General features: G+C 46.2%; 2 protein-coding genes across 6 annotated transcripts in view; one reads left to right on the forward strand and one right to left on the reverse strand.

Annotated features, from left to right (window-relative positions):
* The window catches only part of PGAP2 (post-GPI attachment to proteins 2), a 35,835-nt gene extending 20,801 nt beyond the window's left edge, over positions 1-15,034 (reverse strand). Inside the window, exons 1-2 of one of the 2 annotated variants that reach the window (XM_089513178.1) lie at positions 14,487-15,034; positions 1,943-2,117 (exon numbers count right to left, since the gene is read on the reverse strand). In XM_089513178.1, coding sequence (XP_089369304.1) covers positions 1,943-2,107 — 165 coding nt within the window. In that variant the 5' untranslated portion in view covers positions 2,108-2,117; positions 14,487-15,034. Of the gene's footprint in view, positions 1-1,942; positions 2,118-2,591; positions 2,816-14,486 lie in introns of those variants that run through there. The other variant, XM_089513177.1, reaches the window with a different exon arrangement.
* A 402-nt stretch (positions 15,035-15,436) lies between these two features.
* NUP98 (nucleoporin 98 and 96 precursor) overlaps positions 15,437-20,366 on the forward strand; it is a 61,777-nt gene continuing 56,847 nt past the window's right edge. For 3 of the 4 annotated variants that reach the window (XM_089513179.1, XM_089513181.1, XM_089513182.1), the window contains exon 1: positions 15,437-15,625. The gene's annotated coding sequence lies outside the window, so the exon portion shown is untranslated. Of the gene's footprint in view, positions 15,626-15,666; positions 15,856-20,366 lie in introns of those variants that run through there. The other variant, XM_089513180.1, reaches the window with a different exon arrangement.

The raw sequence follows: 20,366 nt of genomic DNA on the forward strand, positions 1-20,366 counted from the left end.
GGAGATGGGGGAAACAAACACCTGTGTCATTTCAACCAGGGCCATGCTGCTGGCGCTTCTGGCCCACCCCTCTCATTCCTTCAGGCACTCACATGCTCTCCCACAAAAGATTTGTAGCTGACATCCTAGACCACAGCACTCAAAAAAGCCCTCTCTGGACTACAACTGGGGGATTCTAGGAGTTAGGTAAAAGTAAAACTTTTCAGAGCTCTGTATGTGCTGGGTGACCAAGACCGCATTCTCTAACATCCCTGACCACCCACCATCAGGTCCTGTAGAGGATAAACAGCAACTTGTTTATCCCAGGTCATTCTATGTGGTCAAATATTTACTGGCCTTGATGGGGAAGCCTTATCAAGCCACACTTCTTAGTCTATTGTTATGCACTCTAAATCTCTGAGGGGCACGACATCATGATATTCAGCTCCCACACCTGTCTGGTTACCTCAGATACTACATCCCTGCTTACATCCTGCTGCTCCAGAGACTAGGACCCAGAGCAATGGATGCAAACTCCAGGAAAAGAGATTCCACCTCAACATTAGGAGGAACTTCCTGACAGTAAGGGCTGTTTGACAGTGGAACACACTCCCTCAATGGAGTGTAGTGGAGTCTCCTTCCTTAGAGGTCTTCAAGCAGAGGCTGGATGGCCATCTGTCGGGACTGCTTTGATTGTGATTTCCTGCATGGCAGGGGGTTGGATTGGATGGCCCGTGCGGTCTCTTCCAACTCTATGATTCTATGATTCTATGATCCATCTCTCCATCCTTTTATTTATACCCCACCTTTCTCCCAGATGGGGATTAAAGACAGCTAACAAAAGGGCAGAAAATACAATAAGACACATAGGGTTAAAAACATACAAAATTAAGGTTATTACAATATTAAATAACATCCACCCCTCACTTGGTTTAACTTATTTAAGTTTACAGACCCATGAGGTCTGTATGGTCCTCTAGAGAGGCTCTTCTGTTAATCCTTGAATTCTATAGTTGGAAGATATCCCAAATGCCATACAGTCCACCTGCCATGCAGAAAGACACAATCAGAGCTATGTCAGATGGCCATCCAGCCTTTCAAAGAAGAGACTCCACAACACTCCAAAGCAGTGTCTTCCCCTGTTGAACAGATGTTAGTTTCAGGAAGCTCTTCCTGACGTTTAGGAGGAATCTCTTTTCCTGTAGTTTGAATCCAGATATGCCTCTGAGGTCCACTCTTGCAGCCCTGAAGAGCAGGGCCTCTAGTGTGGTGGCACTTATTATGTTGAATGCTTTCCCCTTAGAAATTCAACACATTGCAACTAGCCTTAACTTCCGACATATGTTTAAAACAGACTTATTCAGACAAATGGTTCCTGTTGTGTCATACCTAACCTCTGCTTCATGAACCACATGAAAAACGCATATTAACTCATGTGTTGTGTATTTATGCACTGCTTGTGTTTTACTGATGTATATCAGGGTGGACAACTGTTCTGGGGGGTGGGGTGCTCTCCCACCCACCCAGACCCCTACAAGCAAAGAGCAGATGTGATGTGACACCTCATTTTAAAGGCCTCCTTCACACTGCACAATTATAGCAATTTGATACCACTTGTAACTGCCATGGCTGCATCCTCTGGAATCCTGGGATCTGTCGTGTTGTGAGGTATTCAGAATTCTCCAGCGCAGAGCTCTGCTCCCTCCCCAAACTACCACTCCCAGAATTCCATGGGAGGCAGCCCTGGCAGTGGTATCAAAGTGCTGCAATTGCTCAGTGTGTAAGAGACCTTGGGGGGGGGGGGGTGAGACAAAATTTATCTAGGTAAAAAATAAACTGGGCAGCTGGGAGTTTGGGGCATGTCCTGGGGATTCCCTGGCCGGATCCCTGATTTACATGTTTTAAAAATCTGGGCTCTAAGCAGGAAGTAAATATTTGTAAATAAGTAAATGGCAGGACTTACCCCGCAGTGAGTGGCAGTGGCTTCATGGAAGTGAAAGAAGAGAGACCAGATCACGCAGAAGAGGAAGCCAAAGAGTGGGCAGCAGACCGTGCCCACCGCCAGGGTGGTGAAACGGAGCCGGAAGAGGGTCCTGTCCCGGTCCAAAGGCAGAGGCAGCTGGAACATCCTGCTCAGCCTACATGTGGGAGAAAAGACAGGGTTGCTTTCATGATCCTCTTAAAACACAAAGTGAGGAGAAGAACATAGCACTCTCCACATGTTGCTGGACAATACCTTCATTCGCTCCTGGCTAGGACTGATGGGAGTTGCAGTCACACAGTACCTGGAGGATCATGTATCCTCCAGCTCCACCATGGAAGCAAAGGGGAAAAGAACCCTGCCTGTTAATTCTCAGGTTTGCAGAAACACAAACAATGGACATTTATCTGATTTTCAGGAAACTAAAGGTTGTCAGCCCTCTATTTCTCTCTCTCTCTCTCTCACACACACACACACACACACAGAGCCCTAAATTCTCTCCCCTAGAGCACTGCAAAAGTAAACATCTCTTTTTAGACAAGGTGCAATTCTCTAGCCTTCTGTAACCCATCCAAAGCCTCTTCCCCCACAGAAGATGTCAAGGTGGGGAAGGGGTGCTACTGCTGCTTACCAGTTAGGAGGAGAGAAGAGTGTCATGCCCTGCTTGCAGAATGTGAGAACTGACTCAGCGACTGAAGCAGGGAACCTGTTGGGACCTTCTGCTGAATCAGAGCGGGTGGTTCCAGAGCCACAGGTTTCAGATACAGACCTGAGGCTCTAGCAGAGAGTCCTGCCCATTCAGTACAGAAGACCACTTACCCCTACCAACTGTCATCCAGCGGAGATAACAAAGGGAGGCTTGAGGAGGTCTCAGAGGATTTATAGGAAGCAGCATTTAACAAAGCAGCAGCTGCCTTGAGCCGCTGAGCTATAAATTCCCAGCCCTGCCCTCCAGGAACTGTCGGAGATTATGTGATGTTCCTGACTCCCCTTTGTGTTCCTGAACTCTGTGCTTGACCTGAACTGTGTTTGTTGACTCTGATACTGTTTACCTGACTCGGACATTGCTGAACTCTCTTGCCAGACCTGAAGCCGGTGAATGAACTGTTTGGGACTTAAGGCTTTGTTTGCAAAGCAAAGTAAGTGCTGGACTGCAATGTGCTCTGTTACTTTCATAGAATCATAAAATCATACAGTTGGAAGAGATCTCAAGGACCAGCAAGTCCAACCCTGACATGCAGGAACTCACAATCAAAGTACCCCCAACAGATGTCCATACAGTCTCAGTTTATTTTGCTTGCTCATTAGCTGGCACCATGTCCTGGCTATCAGCTGTGTAAAAACTAGCCTTTGGTTTTGGATGCCCAGACTGTGTTTGGACACAGAGAGGGGAGACAATTCAAACAATGAAGATGTGGCTGCTCTGAGGGGAAGGAAAATGAGGCCACACTCCATCTGTGAGTGCATGCTCATTTCTCCCCTTTCCCAAGCTGAGACCAGCTGCTTTTCTGTTATCTAAATTGCCTCCTCCCCTCCCCTCTCCTTGTCCTCACCATCATGATTATCATCACCATCAGGAAACCCTCCTGGAGCTTGACGGATTCACAGAGGAGGACACAGAATTGTGTGAACAGAGCAATATCCATTGCTTGTTTGAAATATGATCTTGGCCATTCCTGAGCCTTGTAAACCTGGTGAACCAGATGGTGAGAAAAGGTACCCATGTCCCCCAGGAGCAAGAGAAACCTGGACTCACCCCTCTAGGCAAATGTGTGCAGCGATTCCTTAAGTCAAGCACTTGTTCTTCACCTTAGCCAAGAAAGCCAAGCCCTCCCTCCAGTCCATCTGCCTTGGTCCAGGCCTTGGAGGTAGAGAAGAACTGCTGGACCTCTTACCCTTTCCCTCCACCACTCCCTCTCGTTCTGTGTCATGTCTTTTTAGATTGTAAGCCCAAGGCAGGGAACTGTCTAACTAAAAAGATTGTATGTACAGCGCTGTTTAAATTTACAGCGCTTCATAAATAAAGGCTAATAATAATAATAATAATAATAATAATAGCTGAGACTGTGCATTCTCGCCTCCAAGTCGGCCCCGCCAGACAGAGAGCTAGGAAACAAACAGAAATGGTGCTTGATGTTTACATATCTAGGCAGGTGTGACTGGGTGGCAACTGGCACAGATTCTTCTCCGAAGATGAGTTTCCTTCACCCCCAAAGACACCCCACTGGAAAGCTCTCTTTAGGCAAAGTCTTGGCCCTTCGGACTCACAAGTGGCAGGCAGCGTCCCAGGCTGGGCTATCTGTGAATTCATTGCCACAGTGGCAAGAACTGTGGCTCTGAGGAAGGAGAAGCAAGGGAAAAGGTGTGCCGTGGATGTGGGGAAGTGAATACATGTACACCATTGCACACTTTGCCAGAGGCAGAGCATGCCAGCAACCAGCATTCATTGATGGCATCAGCACAGCAAGGGCTTCTATGGTGCCTTACAGATGTTAATGAACTTCATTACATGTTTTAAAACATTTAAATGAAATTAATTTTTTTAATTTCCATTTTTAAAAGTTAAATTTGATGGAAACCCAATATAACAGAAGCTGGTTTGTTGCAAAGCAACACAACAGCTACTCGTACCATCTTTATTTCAAGAACCTCAATCCAAGGAGGCAGTCCTGGTCCTAAACCAGTGCCTGTCTTCAGTAATGGACTGGATGAGAGCAAACAAGTTGAAACTTAGTCCAGACAAGACAGAGGTGCTCCTGGTCAGTCGGAAGGCAGATCGGGGAATAGGGATCCAGCCTGTGTTAGATGGGGTCACACTCCCCCTGAAGACACAGGTTCGCAGTTTGGGGGTAATCTTGGACTCAGCTTTAAACTTGGAGGCCCAGGTCTCTGCTGTGACCAGGAGTGCTTTCGCACATTTAAAACTTGTGCGCCAACTGCGCCCGTTCCTTGAGAAGCCAGATCTGGCCACAGTGGTACATGCCTTGGTTGCATCCCGTTTGGACTACTGTAATGGGCTCTACATAGGACTGCCTTTGAAAAGTGTTCGGAAAATTCAACTGGTTCAAAGAGCTGCTGCCAGGCTGTTAACAGGCGCCGATTACAGAGCCCATACAACTCCCCTGTTGAAACAGCTTCATTGGCTGCCAGTTCGTTCCCGGGCACAATTCAAGGCACTGGTTATATCCTACAAAGCCCTACATGGCTCAGGTCCACATTATTTGGCCAACCGTTTCTCCTGGTATGAACCTGCCCGGACTCTGAGATCCTCTGGAGAAGCCCTTCTCTCCATCCCAACACCTTCACAAACACGGTTGGTGGGGACATGAGAGAGGGCCTTCTCAGCGGCTGCCCCTAGACTCTGGAACTCCCTGTTCTCCCAGGGAGAGAAGAACGGCTCCCTCCTTGATGGCTTTCCGATGGCAGGTGAAGACCTACCTGTTCAAACAGGCATTTAAGGAATCACTATAAGAACAGGCAGGAATGTTGGACTAGTTTAATCATTCTGTTTAATGCATGTCATTTATCTATTTATTTTTTAAATGTTTTAATTGTACTTTATGTTTGTTTGTTTGTTTGTTTTTTAATTGCTGTGAAGCCGCTCTGAGTCCCAGCCCTGGGAAAAGAGTGGGATGGATGGAGATATATATATGTGTGTGTGTGTGTGTGTGTGTGTGTGTGTGTATGTATGTGTATGTATGTGTGTGTGTGTGTGTGTGTGTGTATATATATATATATATATATATATATATATATATATATATATCAAGCTACAGTTTTGTGTGGGAGTATTTGTATATAGCCTATGTGTTTTCTCTAGGTTGTGGTGGTGGTAGTGGATGTGGCTTGAGGTTTTTTCTCTGAATATCACTAGGTTAGCCTTCTGTAGAATAGGAACAATGCTCTGCGGGGATAAACATGCCACCTGACATTGTTGTGTTGCATTGTGTTACAACAAGAGCCTTCCCCAAAGATGTCAAAACAGAGGCAGGCTCATATGAGAGAACACAGCCCTTCAGATCACTGGACTTGAACCATCTAGGTCACCAACAGCATTTAGATTTGTCTGGAAACAGGCTGGCAGTTCAAGTGAGGGAGTTGTGTGGTCGCAGTAATCTGCCCCAACTGAAGTTTCCAGGCACACCTCAAAGGCAGCTCCGTGTCTGTTATTGCTGTGTGTCTTCACATCATTTGCAATTTATGGTGACATAAGGTGAACCTATCATGGGGTTTTCTCAGATGTAGGTTAAAGTAGTCCAAACAGGATTTAACTAAGACCTTTTTTGCCATGACCAGATCACACATCTCCAGAAACAGCTGCAGTTGATGCATTTGTTTTAAGTGCGAACATGCATTTCTAGCCAGTGCTGAAACCAAGATGTCTAGGCTCAGGTCTGAATCCAGGAGTCCAGCTAAACTGGACAAAAGAGGGAGTGTAACCCCATCTACTTTTTGCTTGCCCAGCTTCAATTTGTTCACCCTTGTTGCTGTGTGCCTTCAAGTCATTTCTGACTTAAGGCAACCCTAAGGTGAACATTGGAAGCCAAGGTGATAAAACTGAGACTGGTGTACTTTGGCCATATAATGAGAACGCACAGAACACTGGAAAAGACAATAACATTAGGAAAGGTAGAGGGACGAAGAAGGAAAGGAAGCCCACATACCGGATGGATTGACTCAGTCAGAGGGGCTACAGACATGGGATTGCATGAACTAAGCAGAGAGGTGGAAGAGAGGGGTTCTTGGAGGTGTCTCATCCACAGGTCACCAAGAGTCGAGGTCGACTCAGAGGCAGATAACAACAAAGTCATGGGGGTCTCTTGGCAAGGTTTGTTCAGAGGCTGAGAAAGTGTGACTTGCCCAGGGTCAGCAATTCGGTTTTCATTGCCAACTTGATTCCTGGTCTCTAGAGTCCAATACCCAACACACTATGCCATGCTCTGCTAACCCTCCTCCAGTCCATTACTGACAACATTATCAGTCTGGAACTGAAAAAGTTTCTTTGCATTGAGGTGAGAAGAAGAAATGAGTTATGTGCCATCAGGACTGATGTCTAGAGTGCTAGTTACCTGGCTTGGCATAACATCCCTGCCAAGACTGATACGTGGGCATGAGCTGGCATGCAGAGTCTGGAATCTGTCTCGAAAGGAAGGCAGGAAGGGCTACAGCCTCCAAATGCACTCAGAATGTAATCTGCCTAGGCAACCTGGCCTCACGGAAAGCCTCTAAGATCAAGCACCCAAGGAAGCCTATTTTGGAAAAACAAGGAGTATAGCTCCAATTTGCCACTCCAGTTAAGATGGCTCCTTTACTAAGGGAAAGAGCTGCACTGATTAGATTACTGGCTGTGAATAATTCCACAGAAAGAGCTTGACTCCCTGGGGCTTTGAGCAACTGGCAAGGAGGAGGAGGTGATGACCCTGAGCAGCCTGTCTGGCACAGAGAAGCTCAGAGCCTTATGGCACCTGAAAAAGACAGAGAGGTTTTTATTTAGCACAAGCTTTTGCAGGCTTCCTCAGCTGCATGGTGTGTCTCTTGAGAATGCTCTCCCTGGTTAAACGTCATTACACATTAGCCCTAGGTCAAGGGTGGGCAACCTCTGATGATCCAGAGGTTCTTGGGCTGCAATTGACACTGCCCAGGTGAGGTGATGGGCTGGATTTTTATTGTACTGCAACCCCAGCAGCCTCTAGCCAGCAGGGCAGTGGTGAAGAATGCTGGGCATTGCAGCCCAACAACATCTGGAGGGTTGCAATGATTTCAACCCTGGTCCGAGACAATGCTCTAAAGATGCTGGTGCACAAATCATAGAATCACAGAGTTGGAAGAGACCACAAGGGCCATCCAGTCTGACCCCATTCTGCCATGCAGGGACTCTCAATCAAAGCAGCCCCCATTGACAGATGGCCATCCAGCCCCGTTTAAAAACCTCCAAAGAAGGAGCCTCCACCAGCCTCCAAGGGAGTGTCTTCCACTGTGGAACAGCCCTTACTGTCAGGAGGTTGTTCCTAAGGCTTAGGAGAATCTCTTTTCCTGGAGCTTGCATCCATTGTTCCGGGTCCTGTTCTCTGGAGCAGCAGAAAACAAGCTTGCTCCCTCCTCAATATGACATCCCTTCAAATATTTAAACAGAGCTATCATATCACCTCTTAACCTTCTCTTCTCCAGGCTAAACATCCCCAGCTCCCTAAGTCCTTCCTCATAGGGCTTTATGGTTTCCAGACCCTTCATTTTAGTGGCCTTCCTTTGGACATGCTCCAGTTCTCAACATCCTGTTTGAATGTTGAGGCCCACAATATTCCACATGGGGCCTGACCAAAGCAGAATAGAGTGACATTATTATTTCCCTTGATCTAGATACTGTACTTCCATTTATGCAACCCGTCACTGTCTCGATGAGATGATGGCCATTCTGTTGTATTGTAACCCCGGCAGCTGCAAGCCAGCAGAGCACAAAGATGAGGAACGCTGGGCATTGCAGTCCAAGATCTGGAGGGTTGCATTGATTTCCACCCCAGGCTGAGACAATGCTCAAACAACCCTGGTGCACAAATAGGACAGTGCTGCAGAAATCTCCTGCTGTGATAACCATGGATTTGCTTACAAAGGGCCCAAACTCCAGGTCAGGAGACAGACCCCTCTGGAAACTGCTGCCAGTCTCAATAGGGTCACATGTGGGACGCTGGCAGTTCAGATAGAAGGGAGCCCATGGCATCATCAGGCAAGGAAGACAGGCTGGCAGGTTGTGCACTATCACCTTTATAGCTATGTCCAAACATTTCCACACTACTTTGAATTAGTGTTTTTAAGAGGACTGCTTATTTAATAGCTTAAAAAGAAACCTTTTGTAAAGTTGAAGGCTTTCATGGCCGGCATCCATAGTTTTTTGTGGGTTTTTTGGGTTATGTGGCCATGTTCTAGCAGAGTTTCTTTCTGACGTTTGCTGTCTTTCTGACAGATCTGGCGAAACGTCAGAAAGAAACTCTGCTAGAACATGGCCACAGCCTGAAAAACCCACAGAAAACCTTTTGTGTCATATATTGGTGGTTGTTTTTTTTTACCTGTATCAGGTGTATTCTGTTTTAACCTTTGTTGTGAACAGCCTTGGAGCCCATACTGGGAGAAAGGTGGCATAAAAATAGACACTAAAGCAAACAGGCAGACCAGTGGTTTGAGCAACCCTAAGGTAGGCCCAAAACACACTGCAGAAATAATCCAGTTTGACACTGCTTTAACTGCCATGGCTCAGTGCTAGGGAATTCTGGGAATGTAGTTTTGTGAGAGATTTAGCCTTCTGTGTCAGAGAGCTCTGGTGCCGCAACAAACTATAAATGCCAGAATTCTGTAGCACTCAATCATAGCACTCAAGTGGTATCAAACTGGATTATTTCTGCAGTGCAGATGCAGCCAAAGAGACCAGGCAGCAGCGGCCTGCATACAAACTTCCCTCAACCAAAAGAAAACCACCGTGGTCCACTAATAACCACAGAAAATAGGTATAAAATGTTAATGTCACATTTATTTAACACTGTACACCTGGCTGGCACCTGTTTTTATTCACCCCAAATGAAGATGATGGGTGGGAATGAGGTTTGCTGGTTTTGTTCGTAGAATCTAAATGCTTTATAATTTAAACAAGCTACAAATGAATGTGGCTATGGACGCTTATCCAGAAGTAAATCCCACTTAATGGGTCTTTTTTTCTGCACTGATATGAATAGGATTACGAAATAATGTTAGAAATTATAGTGTTAGAAATAAGCAGAGTTTCACCTGCAATTTGCCTGGGATTTTAAAATATATTTTTATATTTTTGCAAAGTCTATGGTTCATAAATGGATGATGCTGAATAGAACGGCGTGTTAGGAAAGGTTGGTTCAATTGTCATCCAAGTGGACGGATATTTTAGTCTCCTAAAGCCACGTTTTGCTACAGAAATTCACACATAACTAGACCTAAACTGTAGACATTTTTTCCTCTTGGTCACCCTAAAAGTTGTATGGCTTATGTTTTTACCTGGTTGTTGTTTTTAATTGACAGGTAACCATTTAACTTTTAGGTTTTTGTGGGTTTTGGGGGCTATATGGCCATGTTCTAGAAGAGTTTCTTCCTGAAGATGCCAGCCACAGATGCTGCTTGCAAAACGTCAGGAAGAAACTCTTCTCGAACATGGCCACACAGCCCCCAAACCCCACAAAAAACTATGGGCGCCGGCCATGAAAGCCTTTGACTTCACGTTTAACGTTTATATTTTATGAGTGTTTAACCATGTTTGTGTTTAATCTATTGTCAGCCACCTTGAGAGAGCCAGTGTGGCAAAGTTGTTGGAGCGTAGGACTTGGGACTCTGGAGATTAGGGTTCCATTCCCACTCGGCCATGGAAACCCACCAAGTGTCCTTGGGGAAAGGCACACACTCTCAGCCCCAAAACCCCTGTGATATGGTCATCTTAGGGTCACCATGAGTCGGAAACGAATTGAAGGCACACGGCAATGGCAAAGTCCCAAAATGGGGGAAAGGTGGGGTATAATAAGAATATAGTAGTAATGTGTTTTATATGCATGCCATCAAACCTTCCCTTTGAGAGGAAATTGGACAGGATGTATTATGCTTCTCCCAGTAAAACCGCCACCTGCGGAAGTTGAAGGGGGGGGGTCTGTTGTGTTTGTTGTAGTATGATGATAATAATAATATTTGTTATTATAAATATCAGTACTGATACTAATCATGCTGATCCGACTCTCCTCATGGATCGCGATGGGTGTGTGGGTGTGTGTGTGTGTTGCTTTCTGTGGCTTATATTTTTAGCTGTGTGGATTTTTTAAATTGACAGTTTAACAACTTTTATATTTGGTGAAGTAAAGGTCTAACTACGGTCCAAAACACCCTAGAGAAACAATCCAGTTTGAGACTGCTTTAACTGCCTCTGTGGCTCAGTGCTGGGGAATCCTGGGAATTGTAGTTCATTGTGGCACCAGGGTTCTCCGACAGAGAAGGCTTAATGTTTCACAAAACTACAGTTCCCAGGATTCCCTAGTACTGAGGCAGGGCCGTTAAAGTGTTCTCAAACTGGGTTATTTCTGCAATGTGCATTGGACCTATGTGTGTGTTTTTTAAAAAAACTATTGCAAGGCACTTTGAGTCACAAACCTGGGGAAAAGGTGAGATATAATAATAACAACAACATTTCAAGGGAACAGCAAAAGGTCCGGAAACCATAAAGCCCTGTGAGGAACGGCTTAGGGAACTGGGTATGTTTAGCCTGGAAAAGAGATGGTTAAGAGGTGATATGATAGCCTTGTTTAAATACTTGAAGGGATGTCATATTGAGGAGGGAGCAAGCTTGTTTTCTACTGCTCCAGAGAATAAGAGCAATGGATGCAAGCTCCAGGAAAAAAGATTCCAGCTCAACATAAGGAGGACCTTCCTGAGAGTAAGGGCTGTTCAACAGTGGAACACACTCCTCCCTTGGAGAGTTTGGTGGAGTCTCCTTCTTTAAGCAGAGGCTGGATGGCCATCTCTCACAGGGAATGCTCTGACTGAGAGTTCCTGCATGGCAGAAGGGGGTTATTGTTATTATTAAGCTTATTCATAGAGCGCTGTAAATTTACACAGAGCTGTAAATACAATCAGTTAAAAATAGAATAAAATAATAATAATAAACCTGCCTAAAGCGTACATTGCACTAAAATAATTTAACATAATATGTATTAACATATATTAACGTTAAATAATAAAGTACACAAACAACAAACAGAAAAAATATAAACCGGCGATTGGAGCGGACGGCTCTTGCGTTCTCTTCCAACTCTTAGGATTCTACGATTCTGAACATTTGATTTATTCCCTGCTTCTGCTCAAGGCTTGAGGCAGGGTGCAACAACAACAACAACAACAACAACAACAACAGGATCACAGAAATGTTAAGGAAAAAGCAACATGGGATATACAGTGAATGAAATAAAACTTGTATGTGAGAGTCAGGGTGACTCAGCAGAAGCAATTAGAAGCCACACAGGTGTAAAAGGTAATGGAATTAGCAAGTCCTAAATGCCAAGGACAGAAATGCAAAGTGGATAATTGAACACACCTGAGAATTGTTAAGTGGTCAAGGCTGAGATGATGAAATCATTAATTCTGGGTAGAAACAAGAGAACCAATGAGAGTGGATGTACATGCCCACTGGGTGGATACTGACAAGAGTGGGTGGTATTTTGCAATGACTATAATAATGGTTATGATTCCTAATGTATTTTGTGGGTAGTAGTAGTGAGCAGTATTGTTGTATTGGAGTTGTGTTGGATAGTTTTGGAGCTGTATATAGTAGAATAAAGTAGATCTTTGATATAAGACTACTGAGTTGTCTGGTGTCTTGGGTGAAGATACAAGAGCCAGCTGGATCCTGAAGAAGTGGGAAGACTTCTGTGGAAGCAAGAGTGAGAAGGCTTGGAGAGTTTGTCAGGGTCTTCAGCCTATTCTCTGTAACTCTGCTGCTTTAGAGCAAAGCTTTATCCACTGGCCAAAACTGGTCAGCGCCGGTGCGTAACAAGGTGGTGAGTTCGAGCCAGAGGTGAAGAGCTACAACTCCCATCATCCCTGACAAGAAATGGATCAAATGGCATAAAAGATACGATTTATTGTAAGCTGTTAGTAGTTAGTAATTAGACAGGGCAAGGAGGTCATTATTCAATACCAAATAATTTGGGAGGGCTAAGAAGGAAGTTAAGGATGTGTGTTAGGAATGAAGCAAAAGAGATAGGTAGAAGTGTGTCGGGAACCTGAAGGTGTAAATAGGTTGAAGAAGGTATGAGGAGGTAGTATAGCTATGAAAGTGACTTAGGAGAGAGTCTGAATAGAAAGAGGAGCAGTATGGAAAGGCAAGAGGTAAAGGATGATGGAAATGTGTAACGCGAGGTAGAGAAGGAAAAGAAAGGAAAGAAATGGGTGAGGAGGAATAATGGTGGAAGGTAGAGAAAGAGGTTGTAGATGGAAAGAAAATAGAGGGGTAAGAGAAGGATTTTTGCATTGCATTCTTTGCAATAATTGCGATATATTAACACATTGGAAGACACTCTTTACCTTGAAATGTTTTGTTTGAGGATGGCAAGGCGATGTGAAGATGGCCTGTTCTACCAAATATGACCAAAGTGTGATGGAAAGGATCATGGGATGTTTTAAATATTAATCAATAAAATATTTTATTAATTAAAAAAGGGCTTGAGGCGGGGCACAACAACAACAACAACAACAGTAACAGTAGTAACAACAAGAAGAAAAAGAGTAAGTTTTATATGCAAGTCCTTCTCTTTGAGAGGAAAATGGTGATGAAGGATGGGAGATCTGTAGTTGTTTGTTGCGCTGTTTTAAATGGTTAAATGTTAACCACTAAGCATTTGCACTTTGTACATGTTCAACTATGCTGTGGGGGGTTTTTTAAAACTGTTGTAAAGCCATCTTGATAGCCCCAAACTGAGGAAAGGGTGAGATATTAACAACAACAACAACAACAGCAGCAGCAACAACAATAATAATAAAAGTACACAATGGGATACTTTTGCATTTGTCACTATTGGAAGAGAGAAGCTGATAGCGTAAGCTTTCCCAGACTTTAGTCCAAAACACACTGTGAAATTAATCCAGTTTAAAGTGCCCTGGCTCAGTGGTAGGGAATCCTGGGAACTGTAGTTTATTGTGGCACAAGAGGTCTCTGACAGGAGGGGTCAATGTCTCACAAAACTACATTTCCCAGGATGCCCCAGCATTGAGCCAGGGCAACTAAAGCGGTCTCAAAACGGATTCTTTCTGCAGTGTCTTTTGGACCTTAAACATACTTCCTCCAGAGGAAGGCTTTAAACCGGGGCTGCCTCCGCTGTGACGCCGAGGCCTGTTCCCGACTGCCCAAATCAAGCTGCTTGGGGTCTCTTTGGAGGGATGCTGCTCTTGACACGATGCCTGGCTGCATCCGAAGGACCCGGAAGCTGCACCAAAGCTGCCCTCCAGTGCTTAGCAATGGAGTCCGGACTCTTAGGACCCAGGCATCATTTAAACAGCAGCATCCCTCCAAAGAGACCCCAAGCAGCTTGATTTTGTTACCTGCCATGCCTCACTGCTATGGAATCCTGGGAATTGTAGTTTACTGTGGCCCCACCAGGGCCCTCTCTGACAGAGGCGGCTAAATGTCTCACAAGCAAGCACTACATATCCCAGGGTTGCCTAGCATTGAGCCGGGGCATTTAAAGCGGTCTCAAACCGGATTATTTCCTCAGCGTGTTTTGAAACAAAGGCTGCATCCGCACTGGAGCGATAACCCGGTTTGGTACCGCTTTAACTGCCCTGGCTCAAGGCTAGGGAATTCTGGGAGTTGGAGTTTGTTGTGGGCCCGGAGCAGAGCTTAAGGAAGGAAGGCCCCACAACAAACTCCAACTCCCAGAATTCCATAGCCTTGAGCCAGACAACAAGTTTAAGCGGTGCCAAACCGGGTTATTTATTGCTCCGATATCCCTCTCCCCCCCCCGAGGCCACTCACCGCTCCGACTGGAAGCCTCCAGGGCGAGCGCCGCCTTCCTTCCCGGGAAGGCTCCAAGCGGGGCGGCGTCATCACATTCAGGCCGCCTCCCGCTTCTCTTTCCCTCCTCCGCCGGGCCTGAGGGCGGCCCAAGTCCCCCTCCGTGGCTCCGCGCTTCAGCCGCCCTCAGGCCCGGCGGGGAAGTCGAAAACAAGGCGCCTCCACGTTCGCCTCAGGACAAGGGCCTGCGGTTTAGTTCTGCCTCGCTGTGAGGCCACGCAAGTGAGGCCTAGTCGTACTTTATTGACCACGAACAGTGTTGAAGGGGATAAAGGCCTTTGATTTGTTTCACTTCCACACTTGGGGCGCGTCGCCTGGAATCGAGTCCGCCCCCGTTGAGGGCAAGGCGGAGGACTCATTACCACAGCAGACGCTTTGAGGCCTACTTTTGCGGCCTAGGCCTTTCGTAGTCAAACGGTTGCTATAGGAACCCAAGCCCATCCTGATTGGCCCGGGGCGGTCAAAGCCTGCCCTGACATCATTTCCCTTTAATGGCTCCGGAAGTACGTTTAACCCCGCTCTTTTCTCTTTTCCCTACTTTGGTCCTTTTGGACTTCAACTCCCAGGAGCCGCAGCCACTATGAAACAACGATCAGGAATTCTGGGAGTTGAAGTCCAAAAGCCTGGAAACCGGGAATGTTTTATTTTCAGCCAATCACGGCTGGCTATATTAACCCGTCATAAGGGAAGTGGGAGAAAGGCATGATTCGATTGGCCGACTGAGTGAGTCACGAGGGAAGGCTCCTCGACCAGTAGGAGAAGAGCGCGGAGTTCTGGACCAATGGTTTTCTTCGTCAGGGAGGCAGGAAGTGCTCCCAGCCAGTGAGAGGCCCCGACGAGAGGGAGGGGGAGGGTAGTGCGCATGCGTCCGTCTTGGGAGCGTGCGTGTTTGCGTGTGTGACGCACTTTGCGCCCCGCTTCGGCCCGGTCTGGACCTCTCGCGTGAGGAGAACGTCGTCGTCGTCGTCGTCGTTTGAGGCGTCGCTGCTCTAGAAGTTCCGCCGCCGCTGCTGCCGCCGCCTTCGCTTCGTGGTGCGCGAGGAGCGGGGCCCAGCCGGGCCGCCCTCCGCCTCCAGGCCCAGCGCAGGCCCGAGAAGCCGGTAAAGGCCGCGTCGGGAGGAAGGGAGGCGGGAAACGGCGGCGGCGGAGGAGGAGGAGGTCGGGGCCCAGCTGCTCAGGGTTCAAGGGAGCCTGGATCTCCTAATTGAGGGAGCTGAGCAGGGCCGGCCCTGGCGAGGCCTTGGGTGGGCGACCGACCGGCAAGGCGCACAAAACGCGTTATAATAGAACCCGCGTCTCTTTGAATTCAATCGAACTAGGATCCGAGGGAGTAAGTTTCAAACGGAAGGGCCTTGTCCCATGAGCCCCCTGTTGCATTCTGGGAGTTGTAGTTCAGCCATAGAGCTCTTAAGCCTCACTGGACTACAGATCCCAAAATGCAACAGCGGGCAGGGACCACGTTTGTAATAGTAATAGTAATAGTAATAATAATAATCGATCTCCACCCCGCTTTTTGTTAACAAACTTGCAGCACAAGGGACCTCTATAGGATCCCCATTGCCCCCCTGAAAAGCATGAAAGGCAGTTCCAGTTGCGACAGCAGGAAGGACCCCCCCCCCCCCCCCCCGCAGGGCCTCTATGGCTGGCTGTGTGTTTGTGTATTTGACGCACAATATACAAAATCTTCAATATTTACGTTCTACTTTGAAAAAGAGCCAGCCCCGTTTTAAGAGTGAAATAGGACAGAGTCCGCAAAATCTCTCTTCCAGGCCCAGAACACGCTGCAGGAATAGTCCACTCTGCGGCCGCTTTAACAGCCCTGGCTCAGTGCTAGGGAATGCTGGGAGTTGTAGTTTATTGTGGCGCTAGAGCTCTCTCTGACAGAGACTGCACTTCCCAGAGTTCTCTGGCGCTGAGCCAGGGCAGTTCAAGAGTCTCAAACTGGACTAGTCCTGCAGTGTGTTTTGGACCCTTAGTTCCCTCGCAACAGATCTATCTTTAGGCTGCTTTTAGTTTTGCTGATAGTATAATTATCCTTCTTTGTAGTTGGACTCTTTGCTTTTGTGTAACTTGCAGGCACACAGCGACAACAGCGACAACAGCAAAGCCACCTTCCGTCCCAAAACGGGGGGAAGCAGAGCTATCTTCATCCTGATGAAACTTTATTTAGAAAGTGCTGTAGTACATGGAATGAAATGGAATGAAATGGACCGGCCATTGGTGCACATTCCAGAAAATGGAATATAAAGAGCAAGGATATAATAATAATAATAATAATAATAATAATAAGCAAGTTACGATAATAATGACAATAGTAATAATGACACCAATAATAACAGTATCTGAAGGGGTGTTTTTGCCCCTTTGAGACCAAGTGGAAGAGAGAAGTTGGAAACATGAGCATCAGGGTTCAAGGGAACCTGAGTCTCCTCAAGAAGATCCATCTAATTTGGGAAGCTAAGTAGGGCCAACCCTGAGGAGCCTTCTGGCAGGAGACCGACAAGGGACTCCAGCAGTTGAAGGCGAGATGGGTCCAAAACACACTGCAGAAATAAGCCTTAATGTAGACAGATCAGATAGATGGAATCCTAGAGACCCCAAGAAGATCCAGTCCAAGCCCCTTCTTCTGCCATGCAGGAACTCTCAGTCAAGGCACCCCCATTGACAGATGGCCATCCAGCATCTGAAGACCTCCAAGGTCTTAACACTCGGCAGAAGGAGTGTGTCCCACTGTCAAACAGCTCTTACTCTCAGGAGGTTCCTCCTAATGTTGAGCTGGAATCTCTTTTCCTGGAGCTTGCATCCATTGCTCCATTGGGTCCTATTCTCTGGAGCAGCAGAACACAGGCTTGCTCCCTCCTCAATATGACATCCCTTCAAGTATTTAAACAGGGCCATCATATCCCCTCTTAACCTCCTCTTCTCCAGGCTAAACATCCCCAGCTCTCTGAGTCTTTCCTCCTAGGGCTTCATGGGTTCCAGACCCTTTGTCATTTTGGTGGCCCTCCTTTGGCCTGCTCCAGCTTCTCAGCACCCTTTTTGAATTGTGGTGCCCAGAACTGGACACACAAGCCCAGATGGCTTTAACAGCCCTGGCTCGGTCCTGTGAAATCCTGGGAACTGTAGTTCTGTGAGACATTTAGCCGCCTCTGTCAGAGAGAGCTACAGTTCCCAGGATTCCCCAGCGATTCTTGTTCTGGCTGCCAACAGGTTTTCCAAGGCTGCAAGGCTTCTGCTGTTTTGACTAGACATTGCCAAGATTGGAATTTGTAATCAACCGTTTCCTGGTAGAAGTTGTTTTCTTTTGAGGGTGGATGCCTCCAGGCCAGAGGCAGTTTGACCTCTTGGTGGCGAGACAAACAATGCAGCCTCAAAATATGATCTCATTGTAGAGTCAGGCTCATAGAGAAGGAGGCTGTTGGGGGATAATCTTAATCCCAAAACAGCCATGGCCTCAGGAGTAAGAACCTGCATATTTGGGTCTTCTTTGTTGTTGTTGTTAACTGCATCATGGTGACAGTATGCATGAGATGATCTCCCAGCATCCCTATCATCCACTGCAGTCTTGGCCAGATCCTGCAATAAGCCCTTCCCCATAAGCCCCCCCCCCTCCAACTGAGTCTCTCCATCTGGTCTGTGGTCTTCCTCGCTTTCTTCCTCCCTCCTCCTTTCCTAGCATTATTGTTTCTTCTAGTGACCTGTGCCTTCTCCTGATGTGGCCAAAGTACAATAGTCTCCGCTTGACCGTCTTTGCTTCCAAGGAGAGCCCTGGTCTGATCTGTCCAAGGACCCATTTGTTGGTCTTCTTGGCTCTCCATGGGATCATCCTAAGGACCACATTTTGAATGCATTGGTTTTCTGTCTGTCTGCTTCCTCCACTGTCCAGCTCTCCCATCCATTCATGGGGATGATGGGGAATACAGTGGCCTGGACCATTCTGACTTTGCTGCTCAGTTGCATGTCTTTGCTCTTCAGTAGCTTTTCCGGTTCCTTCATAGCTGCCCTTCCCATTCCTAATCTCCTTATTTCTTGCCTGCAGTCTCCATTCTGGTCAAGGCTTCATCCTAGAGATGGGCTTTCTTTACTATTTCAATTTCCTCATTGTCTAGATTGAATTTGAGTATTTCTTCTGCGGTCATTCTTTTTGTTTTATGTTCAGCATCAGACGTTTTGCGCTTTCATCTTGGACCTTCCTTATTAACTGTTCCAATTCCTGAATGCCTTCTTCTACTATTTTGGTGTCATTGTCCGCATTACCTTCGGTTGCTAATGTCGCTTCCTCCTATCTTCACTCCTCCTTTTTCTGATTCCAATTCTCCTTTTCTGATGATGTTTTCAGCATATAAATTAATATTATGGTGTCACTGTCCGCATTATCTTCGGTTGCTAATGTCGCTTCTTCCTGTCTTCATTCCTCCTTTTTCTGATTCTAATTCTGCTTTTCTTACGATGTTTTAAACAAGGAAGGGGATCAGGTGCAGCCTTGCCTGACCCCTTTTGCCTGTTGGGGACCACTCTGTTTCCCCCAACTCTCTTCTGACAGTGGCCTCTTCTCCTTGGGACAGATTCCTCTTCAGGACTGTCAGATGTAATGGCACTCCCATGTCTTTGAGTGTGTTCCATAGCTTACTCATACTTTATTGAAAACACAAGCATTTTAAAAGATCTTATTGCTTAAAATTACTATACAGTCATAAACATACATAAGAAAAGAGCTGCTGTCACATTACCATACTGACCTGTAAATAGGTCGACCTGGGATTTTCAGGTCAATTTTTGGGCATGAATTTTTGGACTTATACACAAGTATATACGGTATTTCCCTTTTTTTTTTGTAAGCTAACCCCCCCCCCCAAAAAAATTCACACTTTCCTCATAAGTGCCTTGTGTCAGCCTCTCAGCCATTTGAGTTTATTATCTCTGTACATTTTCAGCTCTACAGTAGCCAAGAAATCATAGACCTGTAGAACCATAGAATCCGAGAGTTGGAAGAGACCCCAAGGGCCATCCAGTCCAACCTCCTCCTCCCAGTCAAAGCATCCCCATTGACAGATGGCCATCCAACCTCAATTTAAAGACCTCCAAAGAAGGAGACTACACCATTCTCCATTGAGAGAGTGTGTTCCACTGTCGAACAGCTCTTACTGTCAGGAAGTTCCTCCTAATGTTCAGGTGGAATCTCTTTTCCTGTAGCTTCCATCCATTGTTCCGGATCCTGTTCCTGGGAGCAGCCGAGAATCGCAGAGTTGGAAGGGAACCCAATGGGCCATCCAGTCCAAGCCCCTTCTGCCATGTAGGAAGACACCATCAAAGCCCTCCCTGTGACAGACGGCCATCCAGCCTCTTTTTAAAAACCTCCAAAAAAGGAGACTCTACCATACTCTAAGACAGCAGCATCTTCCACTGTTGAATAGCTCTTACTGTCAGGCGAAATCTCTTTTCCTGTAGCTAAAAGTTTCAGGAAAGATTATCATATAATATATTATCAAATATAAACAATGAACACATGGATGCATATGACAAAGTTGCATTACTGCATTATCTGTGGTATTGGGCATCTAGATGGTGGCTAGGTTTGGAACTCTTAACAGTCATTCAGATGTTCTTAATCCTCCTTCCGTCTTGGTAGAATGTGTGAGTTTTAAAAATACTTTACATCAGTTTGACTGCCATTCTGTAACACACCTATTAAGGTATTTTGCAATAAACAGACGTTTTCAAAAATGAAATACAAAATAAAATAGCAAAGGATGAATTCAAAAGCAACTTAACAAAACATATACCCTCTCAAAATGCACACACACACATTGACAAGCTGGCAATCCCAGACTATGCAAATTG

This window comes from Sceloporus occidentalis, unplaced genomic scaffold (genome assembly GCF_023333645.1).
Source record: "Sceloporus occidentalis isolate IW3139 unplaced genomic scaffold, rSceOcc1.0.p SCAF_2, whole genome shotgun sequence".
NCBI classification, from domain to species: Eukaryota; Metazoa; Chordata; class Lepidosauria; order Squamata; family Phrynosomatidae; genus Sceloporus; species Sceloporus occidentalis.